The sequence below is a fragment of the Typopeltis vanoorti genome, chromosome 17 (genome assembly GCF_054136105.1).
Source record: "Typopeltis vanoorti isolate ZY-2024b chromosome 17, IOZ_Tvanoo_1.0, whole genome shotgun sequence".
NCBI lineage: Eukaryota > Metazoa > Arthropoda > Arachnida > Uropygi > Thelyphonidae > Typopeltis > Typopeltis vanoorti.
This window is the reverse complement of record NC_143565.1, coordinates 90,277,854-90,290,511: the sequence shown is the minus strand read 5'-3', so window position 1 is coordinate 90,290,511 and position 12,658 is coordinate 90,277,854. Positions and strand designations below refer to the sequence as shown.

At 34.3% G+C, this 12,658-nt stretch overlaps 1 protein-coding gene across 1 annotated transcript in view; it reads right to left on the bottom strand.

Moving 5' to 3' along the window:
- The window catches only part of defl (Integrator complex subunit 7), a 301,189-nt gene that overhangs the window by 215,605 nt on the left and 72,926 nt on the right, over positions 1 to 12,658 (bottom strand). Inside the window, exons 6-7 of the mRNA XM_090407701.1 lie at positions 9,916 to 10,032; positions 679 to 801 (exon numbers count right to left, since the gene is read on the bottom strand). Of these exons, the coding sequence (XP_090263827.1) occupies positions 679 to 801; positions 9,916 to 10,032 (240 nt within the window). The remainder of the gene's footprint in view (positions 1 to 678; positions 802 to 9,915; positions 10,033 to 12,658) is intronic.

The window sequence follows — 12,658 nt, the reverse complement described above, 5'->3', positions numbered from 1 at the left end:
ATCTATGAGGGAATCTACTTCATCATCTGGAATTCCTAAGTAGCACAATTCCTCTACTATAATTAAAAGTCTATTGCTTACTTCTTATCCTTCCATCACCTAGAAGATTCCATACACCATTCTTTGCCATTTTTCTTGTAGTTTATCCTCAGCTAACCAAATTTTGCATATGCCAATAATCTATGGTCACAAAGACTCGATCAGTGCCACAAACTGAAATCATTATTTTTGATGTGGGAAAATGAACAATAGTCCATAGGAAGTCTCATAAATCATGTTTATGTCATTACTCCCGTGTGCTATTCCATGACCTTGCTAACCTTTCCTTCTTCTCACCATCCACACCTTCACAAAACTATTCATCCTGTGACACTTCCTTCTCCATACCAACTCTCTCTCTCTCTTATTCACATCAGCCAAGATTCTCTCCATGATTTCTTTTATATAAAAACTGATCACTTATATAGGATTTGGCTTGCATTATTGTTAAAATATTTTACTTAAGCTAAATGACAAATCTGAATATTTGTTATGAAAATACATGCTAAAACATTTGTCAAAACAAATGCTTTAATGTATTACATTCATCAGAATTGTGTGCAAATAAAGCCTCAGATACTCATGAATAATACTCATGAAAAGTGACCTAAGTCATTTTCATTTTAAGATGTCTCTTACCTCTACATTTGCTGTGCTCCACAGGTGTGCACCTTTGTCTGCTAGATGCTTCAGATCTCGAAGGGCATGCATTTTAACTGCACTACGAGGATCTTCACGTAAATAATGAATAAGCAGTTCTACCTACAAGTAAAGGAAACACAATTTTTTTTCATTTTTATTTTTTTAAATTTAGACTACTGCAGACTAATGTTGGATGCTATAGTGGAGATGTGGAAAGAAAAAAGTGCCTACAACTAACATGAGAAAAACATAATCTAACTGCTGCATTCTGAAATGAAAATTAATTTTCTAATTTACATCACTTTTGCAACTACACTGGTTTCCATAAATTAAGGAACAGAGAGAAAAATCATAATAACTCAAAAACTGTATAATGAATTTTTATGCCAATAATCTATGGTCACAAAGACTCGATCAGTGTCACAAACTCAAATCATTATTTTTGATGTGGGCAAATGAACAATAAGAGTCCATAGGCCTGCCATTCAGTGAAAAGCAGTGTGATATTGAATGTGAAAGAAACATCCCAAAAATTGTAAATAAATAACTGAATTCAGTAACAAATGGATACATAAAAACAATGGTCAAAAACAAGAAGTCAAAATGACATTGTCAAAGTGTCTCAATAAGGAATATGGTCACCCTCACAGAAATACAGCTCACAAGGATGTTTCACACTGTTTATAACGGTGTTCAGAACTTAGTTGGTAATAACAAACATTGCTCTTGCATAGCTCTCTTAAGTCCCTCACGGTTTAGGAGAAGAGGGTTGAGAGCAGAAACAACCTAGACAATCCCAGACATGCTCAAGAGGATTAAAGTCAGGAGATCTGACTGGCCAGTCCATATGTATGATAGTCTCTCTTAAAGAAATTGGTCCACAAGCTTTGCTCAATGAGGACAAGCATAATCATCTTATCCATGGTAATAACAATGATAATAATGGTAACTACTATTATTATCAATGGTAATAACCATTGCTCTCTCTTAAGTCAATGGGGATCTATGATCTTGTAGGATAAATGTCTTTCCTATCACACCTGCATACAGACAAAAATAGGAGTACAGGACCTTGTCTCTATAAGTTACAGTAATTATGGTTCCACATTCACCCAACAAGATAGCTCCCTAAGCCACATGAGCTCCACTATAAGTGTCCCTTTCACAGATATTAGAGGGATGATAACGTGTCCCTGGTTCTCCATACAAAGTGATACCAGGGTTTGCTTTGATCTGGAGAGAACCAAGAACTGAATACCTTTTGATATCCAGTTCTTTACTTTCTTTTCCTATCTGTTATTCTGCAATATTGCCTATCTGTTATTCTGCAATATGTATGTGAATATTAAATTAAATTACAGACTAACAACAAATGTAGAATAAATTATAATTTATTAACTTCAGAATTTTAAGCTTTGTTTTGTGACCATTCTCAATGCACACAGGAAAAGAAATAAGGCAAATTATCTCTTCGCTTAGAATAACAACTGAAAATTGAAAAGAAATAAAAAAGTTTCGAATATACCTTGCACACGAAAATAAGTTTAAAACTTTAAGAAATAGATAGTGACCGTTTTTATGGCAGTTTCAGATATTTTAGAATTCAGTTGAAGAGAATCAGTAATTCAAATCAACAATTGATGGATTAGAACAGTCTGGGACCAGCCAGGGGGCCTTATTCTGATGCCAGGCTCTCCTCGTATGGGACAGTTTCTGTGGACACTCAGGACATGAAATAGTAAAACAACTTTCAGACGTGGAGACCGATGGGGCCATTATTCCTGGTGGCCTTACACCTTGTCTATAGCCCTTGGATGTATTAGTAACCATTCAAGGTGTAAGGCCACCAGGAATAATGGCCATCATTAGATTGCTGTGAAACTGGATTTTGAGAGCTTAGAACATGATATCACCAGAAATAATTGTAAAAGTTTTTTAAAAACCGGCATCTCTAATGCCCTGGATGGGAATGAAGATGACACTATTTAAGTAGATGACATTGACAATACACACGAGGAAATTGCTTCTCAAGACCGTAAGCAGCAAAAGTGAATAGTAGATTCTTGGTAAGTCACCCATTTTCAGTTTGTTTAAAATCAGGGTGATCTTATGACTCTGAAATAATAAAAGGACAAGCAATAATGAAACTGTTTGTTTTAATTTAATTACAGAAGCATTGTCACTAATGATTCAAATATATCACGTGATGAAGGTGAGTGGCCGATCGCATAAATAACATTGATAATTCAAATTTAAATGCATTCATTTTATAAATAATGTGAGCAATTATAATGAATACTGGGATTTAATTATGAGCGTTAATTTAATTTTTTCCTGAAAAAGTTTAGTTTCCGAAAATCCCCACATCTCGCAATACGATTTTTTAATTTTAATTTTGGTGAAAAAGTGCATATTATATTCGAGTAAATACGGTATAAAAGTTATTACAATTCACAGAAACAAAATGATTAAAAATATATATAAATCACTTAGCACAAAATTGAGGAGTGCTGCTAAGGATGACCTCCCAAAATTGGGATAGCCACAAACAGTCATTTTTGTTAAGGTTTGGCTGATAGCTATAGGCTTCACAGCTTTCTTTATAGAGTCTTTTTAATAAGAAATAATGTTTGCATAAGACTTTAGTTTTATTCAAATGTATTATATACCTAGAAACCATGTGTAACTGGTCAAACCTGACTAACATAATCTTGATGTTCTTCTAAGTGAATTTAAGCAGACCAACCAGTCGGTTCATAATAAGAACGGTCACATGAGCACAGAATCCTATAAACTCCAGGAAATTAAAGTGGTGGGTATTTATCTTTTGGAGAGTCCAAGAATGAATTTAATCTCTGAAAGATGGAAAGAAACTTAAAGGTTAGTCCAGCATAGTAGTCTAGCATTGAGAATGGTCACAAAACATAGTCAAAAATTCTACTATTAATAAATTATAATTTATTCATTGTTTGTCACATTGTTTTCTGCTTACATTTAAATGATTTTTCCATTTTTCATCTGATCATTTATTGGCTGTACAATTTCTCTAATTCATCATCTGATTTTTGTAGTTCCTGCATATATTTCTGCTGTATATGTTAGAAGTGGTCTGACAATTCTGTAGCAGATTCTTATTTCTGTTATTTTCTTCCAAGTGAGATTGTTGAGACATCCAGATGTTCTACTTTCACTGCTAGTTCTTATACTTCATTTTGTGTGATGTTATAGTCATTTAGTTCAATTCTTAAATATTTTATCTCACTAATTGTTCAATCTATACATTAATGATATCAGGCAGGATCTAACATCAGATGTGTAATTGTTTGCCAATGATATGAAGAAAGGCAGGGCAATCAGGGATGCTACTGATATTCAGCAATTAAAAATGATTTAAATAGACAGGAAACTTGGGCAAAAGAAAATGGCTATCAGTTTAATGTTAGTAAAGTTATGCACTTTGGAATGATTAGAGTTCCAGCAGCATAGTATATTAGCAGGGTTATGCTACAAGAAACTGAAGAGGCAAGGGATAGTGGCATATTGGTGGATAGAAATTTGAAGTTCAAAGGTCACATAGCAAAAGATGCAAATACAATTCAGAGGATAACTGCGATATTGAAACGAACCGTGACATGTAAGGAAGTCATTTTGCCTCTTTATAAGGCTTTGATAAGACCACACCTGGATTATTGTGCACAGATTTGGTCTCAGATTCCAAGGGGATAAAGAAGCTGTGGAAAGGGTGCAAAGAAGAGTTACAAAGATTATATCTGGATTATGGAATTTAGATTATGAGGACAGATTGTGAGTATGTGGATTGCAGACTCTGGTTAACAGGGGAAAAAGGGGTGATATGATAGAGGTCTAGAAAGTTTTGAATGGGTGTTATAGGATATCAACTGATGAAATTTTTCATTATATTGAAGGTGGGGTATCCATGGAAGTTAAGTTTGTTCACAGTCAAGAAAGAGGTAAGAGCTAGTTTTTCTCCTAGAGAGAGCAGTGAGTGAGTGGAATAATTTGCCCTTAGGGGGTAGTGAGTACATCTAGTGTGAATAAATTTAAGAGAAGGTATGATAGCTGGTTTGGGTGATTTATAGCTTCCCTCAAGGTCTCAGATAATAATAATAATAATGATAATAATAATTTGTTCAATTATTTTTCTATTAATTTCTAATTTACATCTTATGAGCTCTTTAACAACTGTAATGGTTTTAGTTTTTCCTGTCGATAACTTCAGATTTTTTTTCTGAAAAAAAAAAAAATTATTGAATTTATTTAGTAATCTTCATTTTCTGCTAGTAAGATTATACAATATTATCAGCATATTCCATTATTCTTAATTGTTCATTTTTAATTTGTATTCCACACTTTTCCATTTTGCTTTTATTATTTTATCAATCACTAAGTTAAATAAGATAAGACTTAATGAGTCACTTTGTCTAATTTCTTCAGTCTGTCCTTGTTCTACATTTATTATAGAACTGTTATCTGTGTATATATATTCTTAACTACTTCTTAATTTTTGATATTTTTCTTGTTTTTAATGTGGTTATTATGCCTTTTAATTCTATCAAATGCTTCAGTTAAATCAATAAAACATATATAAAAATGTTTATTGTATTCTAATATAATTCAATCAAATTTCCAATTTTTGTCCATCTTCTTTTTAGATAGTTGGCATTGTTGGACTCTTTTGCCAGTCATTTGATATTTTTCTTTCTTTAAATACTGTATTTAAAATATCAAATAATTCTTGTATGAATTATTGCAAATGAAAAACAAATGAATGCGGAGAACCGACCAGGGCTTCTGACCTAATGTCCAATCCTCACCTTCTCGTGGTGCACCCTGTTGGGTATCTACTTTGATACTGAACGAACGAGGATGGGCTGGCAATTTGGGATTTAGCCAACCAAATTGTATTCTTATTGGTTAAACCAAAATAAAAAAATGATGGTACAACATGACAAAATTTCATGCCGGCTGGGGCGTCGCCCGGTTAAACAAGGCCCCCGTTGTTTTCGCCAGGGAACCAGGGCGAACAGCGAAAAGTCAGCTACTGGAACAAATCTGAAAACAAACCCCAACTCAACATCACCAGAGTTAAAGATCGGTACTATCAACGTAAGAAGCCTGAATGGCAAAGAAATGGAGCTAGCTGAGGAATTAGATAAGTACCAGATCGACATAATAGGGGTGACTGAAACAAAAAAGACCAAAACTGATGAGATCTTTCTGAGCAATAAATACAAAATGTTATATTCAGGCAATAACAATCAAGGAAAAGAAGGAGTAGCCATAGTATTCAACACAAAATACGAGGTTAATCTTCTTGAATGGCAGTCAGTCTCAAGTAGAGTAATGTGCGCAAATATGAGAATGGAGAACTGGACAATGAGACTTATTTATGCCTATGGTCCCACAGAAGGTTCTACTAAGGCAGAAGTGGAGGAATTTTTTGAGGCTTTAGAAAAAGCAACTGACACAATGAAAAAGAAAAAGTTGGTCCTTGTTGGGGATCTAAATAGCAGAGTAGGAAATGATTGCGAGACATACAAAAATATTTTGGGAAAATTTGAAGAAAAGAGCAAAGCTAATAATAATGGCAAATATCTGTTGGATATTTGCGCAAGACATGGACTGGTTATTACTAACACCATGTTCCAACATAAAAATGTGCACAAATTCACATGGAGGGAAGAGGCAAGGAATAAGAAAAGTCTTATTGACTATGTTATTGTTGATAGTGATCTTTTCTCCCTTGTGCAGGACAACAGAGTGTACAGAGGATTTGAAATTGGAAGTGATCACTATTTAGTCTTGAGCAGGATAAAATTGAATTTCATATTGAAAAGAATAACATGTAAGAAAGTTTTAAAGCGAATAAAAGTTGAGCAGCTCTCAGATGTAAACTGTAGACTAAAATACAGAAATATTATTGAAAAGAAAATGAAAGAGTTTGAGAACAGGAATCAAACCTTGGAGATTCAGTGGCAAACTCTGAAGGAAACATTGATTGATTCTGCCAAAGAGGCATGTGGTGAGGTTGTGTGCAAAGATAAAAAAATCAGAACTCCCTGGTGGACACAGGATGTTAAAGAGGCAGTGAAGGAAAAGAAGAAAGCATATCAAAAGTTCCTGGCAAATAAGTCAGCTTTTACTCTTACAGAATACAGAGACAAAGGTAAGAAAGCTAAACAGTGTGTAAAACTAGCTAAACAAAAGTCATGGGAGGACTTTGGCAAGAATATAGAAAATAAATATCAAGAAGGTGGCAAAATATTCTGGAGGTTGTTGAAGAAGCTTAGGAATGGAGGAAAGAGTGCTGTAAAAGGAATTAGAGATGATAAAGGTGAAATGAAAACAGGAGAAAAAGATATCCTTGAAGTATGGAGTAATTACTTTGAAAAACTGCTAAATGAAACAAGCAGTGATGACAGCACAGTGATAAAAAACACTGACCAGGCATGCAGTCAGGAATACATATCCATACTTGAAGTAGAAAAAGCCATCAAAGGCTTGAAATGTGGAAAGGCAGCAGGAGTAGATGATATTCGACCAGAAATGCTGAAGTATGGTGGTATAAGAGTCTTACAATGGCTGCACTGCATAGTTCAGAAAGCCTGGACAGAGGGACGAATTCCTGATGATTGGAGTAGAGCTCTCATAGTACCCATATATAAAAAGGGAAATAAAACTGAATGTGAGAATTACAGAGGTATTTCCCTACTGAGTGTTCCTGGCAAGATCTATGCAAGTATACTTGAGAAACGGTTGAGAAGAATTGTGGAAGAAAAGCTTGGTGAAGAACAAGCTGGATTCAGGCCAAATAGAGGCTGTCAGGATCAGATCTTCACTTTACGACAAATAGTCGAGAAAGCATGGGAATATAACAAAGATCTGTATTTAAGTTTTGTCGATTTGGAAAAGGCATATGACAAGGTGCCAAGAGAGAAGCTATTCAATACGCTGCAGTTATATGGTGTCAATGGGGCATTATATCAAGCAATACTTAGTCTTTCTTTGAGTTGTGAGTCAGCAGTTAGAATTGAAGGAAGTACAGGAAGATGGTTTAATGTTAAATCTGGTGTGAGACAAGGATGTACATTATCCCCTCTGTTATTCATTATCTATATGGATCACATTATGAAGGAATGTGGTATTAAACCTGATATCAAAATTGGAGATGTTAATGTCAGCTCTTTGCTTTATGCGGATGATGTTATACTTCTAAATAAATCCACTACAAGTCTGCAAGATTCTCTGACTAAATTGAATAGCTGTTGTAATAGATATGGTATGAAGGTCAGCAATAAAAAGACAAAGACAATGAAAATAGGCAGAATCATTGAAAATGTCAACTGTGTTGTGAATGGAGAACCTGTGGAACAAGTAAAACATTTCAGCTACTTAGGCACAATTTTTACTGAAGATGGTAAACTAAATATAGAAATAGACAACAGAATCAGCAAAGCTGGTATCGTGGGAAGTCAATTGAATAAATTCATATGGAATAAGAAAGAAATTAGTCGGAACACTAAATTAGCTGTATACAAAACTGTGTTCAAACCAATTTTAACTTATGGATCTGAGAGCTGGGTCAGAAGTAAAACACTTGACCAAAGACTAGAGACCACAGATATGAGAGTCCTGAGAAAGATTAGAGGCGTGAACAGATGGCATCAATGGCAATATCATATTAAAAATGAGGATATTAGGAAAGAACTTGACATTGTCAGCATCCAGGAATGCGTTAGCAGAGCTAATCTCAGATGGTATGGTCACTTAAATAGAATGGGAGAGGAAAGATTAGCAAAACAAGTGTTCTCTGCCAGGTTGGCAGGAAAACGACCCAGAGGAAGACCAAGATATAGGTGGATTGATACGGTACAAAGTGCCTTAGACGATAGAAATATAAGATCTGATAATGTTGGAGTCTTGACAAGTAACAGACTGATTTGGAGGAAAATTGTAGATAGGAAGTTAGTAATGATGTAATTTTTTCATGTAGTACTGTCATATCCTGTACACCCCTTGAGGGTACATGGCAGGAATTTGATGATGATGATGATGATGAATAATTCTTGTGCTAATTGATTTCTTCCATACTTTAGTAGTTCATTCTGCCAGCTGATTTTCTACTTTTTAGTTCTTCAAGAGGTTTTTCAATATCCTTCTCTGTTATTTCAAAAAGTTGTGTGTCCTTTTCATAACATAACTATCTTCAGTTTACCATCTTCATTCTTTTCTGTGTATAGATTTTACACTCTCACTCTATCAATGTGTGTATTTCTTTAACTGTATTTCCATATATATATATATATATATATATATATATATATATAAATACACACAAAGAAATTATGAACAATTCAAAACAACCATTCAAAAATTAACCTTCTATTTGCACAAAATTGCACATCACTCATTCGTGTTAGGTGGTTCACTGTCTATAAATGAATGATGCTTCAATTCAACTCATGAACCTAGCAAGCTATAAAGCATACTGTCGACTGGCTTGGAGTACTGGAATTAAACAAATATAAAATGCTTAGGACAATCCATGTTGTTGTTGAAGGAATGTGAAAAGTAAGATCTTTAAAATGGACAAGTTCTACTTTTTTGAACAAAGCTTGAAAATGAGTGGATGGTATTTGGTCAGAATATATGATATAGGTGACAACCTATATCATATATATGCTGACCAAATATGATGATTGGGTCAGTAGTCAGGCACAAATGTGACAGAAAACATAAATAAGCCAAATCACTATAGAATTAGCTTATGTTGCAGAACTTAATCCTATACCAGAAAAGAACACAATATTAATTATCAATAAAATACATGTGCTCTATAAGGCAGAGTATGGATAGAGAAAATTGGAAATATCTTTTGTATGTTTAGATGATTAGTTAGAGCTTTTAAAAACACCAAATCTGTAAGTGAATCATACTGTTGTTTCAAAATTACCCCACAGACAACTAAAGCATGTGTGAAAGTGTATGTGTTGTGGGGGGAGGGGGGGGGATCTTCAGATCAATATTTGCTGTGTAGGAGAAAATAAACTGAGAATCTGTCTCAGTAATTCTACCTCAATTAGGTAAAAAAAAAAAAAAAAAATCTCCTGGCATCACTAGTGAGAGGTGTCTTCAGGTTTTGTTTTTCCAATCAAGAGGTTGTGTATGTGATTCATCCAAATGCGAAGGCTTTAATTTAAAAGAATACATTACCTGTTCTGGTATATTAGTTACAGAAGCAGCAGCAAGCTGTGTGAGTGTATGAAGTGTTACCAGGACAAATTGGCAGGAAGGATAGCTTGGCAGCAATTCAGTACATAGTTTTCTAACCTAAGTAAAAAAAATAAGCTTGATAAGTATCAACAATAACAATTAAACAAAACATTTCAAACAAAATAAGTCAAATTAACCAAGGTGAATAAAAGTAACAAGTAACAAGGTTTTTTTTTTCATTTTTTCTTTTAATATGTGCAAATCCCATCCACAAAGGTTGCATACATATGGTACACTGGTACTGTGGGTTGTTAGATAATCCACTGCTTTAGAGACCACGCATAGTACTTTCAAGCCCACTTCACAACTCCAATAAGCAGAATGTGGTCTCACCATGGGCAATGAAATCTGTCTACAACCTAAAGATGTCCTATTATCGGACTCACAGTTATCAGGTGTTTTGTTATCAAGTCCTGTTGTCCAGTTCATTTTCTAGATTGTTATCAAAGGTATGATTGTTTCTGTCCCTTATTGTCTTTATAGCTGGTAAAAAATAGATATAGTAAAACCTAGCTAATCAGGTAATAAAAATTCATACTTTATGTAAATGTAATCGCAGCCACAGTTTAGGTTTTAATGTTGCGTTTGAAATAGCTCTCTCTTCAAAGTCTTCTAAGAAAATATTGGCTAAGACTGGAGATAATGGGCTGCCCATAGCTAAGCCACTGGTTTCTTTATATATTTTTCTTTCAAAAGAGAAATAGCCGGAGTTTATGCAGTGCATTAATGGAGCAAAAATTTTCTTGGAAACTTTGTTTTTAAGTAGATTGAGTACTTCTTCTGTTGTCACATTTGTAAAAAAGAGAGACAATGTCAAAACTAACCATTCTGTCAGAATGCTAGAGTTTACTTGAGGATTCTGACAGAAAAGACTTTGAAGAGAGAGCTATTTCAAACGCAACATTAAAACCTAAACTGTGGCTGCGAAGCATGGATGACATCTTCCTTATCTGGGAATATGGTCTAGAGGAGCTACAAACCTTCCTAGATCATTTAAATAATCAACACCAGAACATCAAATGCACGTTCGAACAAGAGATGAATGCCATCCTTGCATTTTTGGACTTGAAGTTCACTAGAATGCCTGATTGTCTTAAATTTTCGATTTTTCAAAAAACTACTCACACAGATAGATACTTGCATGCCTCTTCTCATCACTTCCCTCCAAAAAAATTTGGTATTATTTCCACTCTGGCCCATCGAGCAAGATCTCTTATTTCAGTAGAAGAAGACCTTCAAACAGAACTCAACCATCTGAAAAGCACATCCTTAAACAACGGCTATTTTTCTCGAAGCATCACTAAACATCTACATCCACGTATCAAACCTCGACAAGAAGATAACTCCAATCCTATTACTCACATCCAATTGCTATTCATAAGCTTTATATCTCCAAAACTGGCAAAAATAATGAAGAAATTCAACATTAAAACCTACTTCACAACCCTACCTAAGCTTCGTTCTTTTCTGACTTTTCTCCTGTTTTCATGTCACCTTTATCATCTCTAATTCCTTTTACAGCACTTTTTTCTCCATTTGTAAGCTTCTTCAACAACCTCCAGAATATCTTCCCACCTTCTTGATATTTATTTTCTAAATTCTTGCCAAAAGTCCTCCCATGACTTTTGTTTAGCAAGTTTTACACAGTGTTCCGATTTCTTACATTTGTTTCTATATTCTCTAAGAGCACAAGCTGACTTATTTGCCAGGAACTTTTGATATGCTTTCTTATTTTCCTTCACTGCCTCTTTAACTTCCTGTGTCCACTATGGAGTTCTGATTTTTCTATCCTTGCAGACAACCTCACCACATGCCTCTCTGGCTGAATCAATCAGAGTTATCTTCAAGGCTTGCCTCTGAATCTCCAAGGTTTGGTTCCTGTTCTCAAACTCTTTCATTTTTTCTTCAATAATCTTTGTGAATTTTAGTCTACAGTTCACATCTGACCTGTAGACTAAAATACACAAAGATTATTGAAGAAAAAATGAATAATCGAAATAATCGAAATATTTTATTTAAATATTTCGATTTAAATAAAATTTGTATATTTGTTTAAAGTAGATATTGTTGGTATGGAGCCATTGTGTAGTAGAACAATGGTCACCAAGACATTCTTTGTTGGATGAGTTGAATTTGAGTGATTTTGTTCAGTGCAGTATGTGTGAAATTATTTGTCATGAAAGTTAAAAGATTTGTGGAAGGAGAGAAAAATTGGTGAGCAAGTATGTAGTAAGTGTAAGCGATTTCAGAGTGAATGCTGATTGTCTGCTGTCATGTGCAGTGAACAAAGTACATGACAGCAGACTGAAATATGCTAATATCAAAGATAACACTGAATGTGCAGTGGCAGGTCAGGAGAATGATGATGACCTCAATATGGAAATAGTGTTCTTATATGTAATTCTTCACAGGAAAAACCACAAAATGGAAAGATTAAAGAAACATCAAGAGATTAGTTTATAAAATAAATTAATTCAAAGTTAACCAGTTTATTATTAGTTTGACTTGTCACTACTGAGAAGAGAAAAAAGCAAGAAGGAGAAAATTTTATATGGAAATTCACTGATCACAGAAAGAATGATAAAATCTTGTTTCCCATGGTGTAAAAATTAATAGTATCAATGATGCGGTCAGGATCAAAAAGATAAGGTGAAAGAATTTATTGTTTTAGCTGACTCTAATT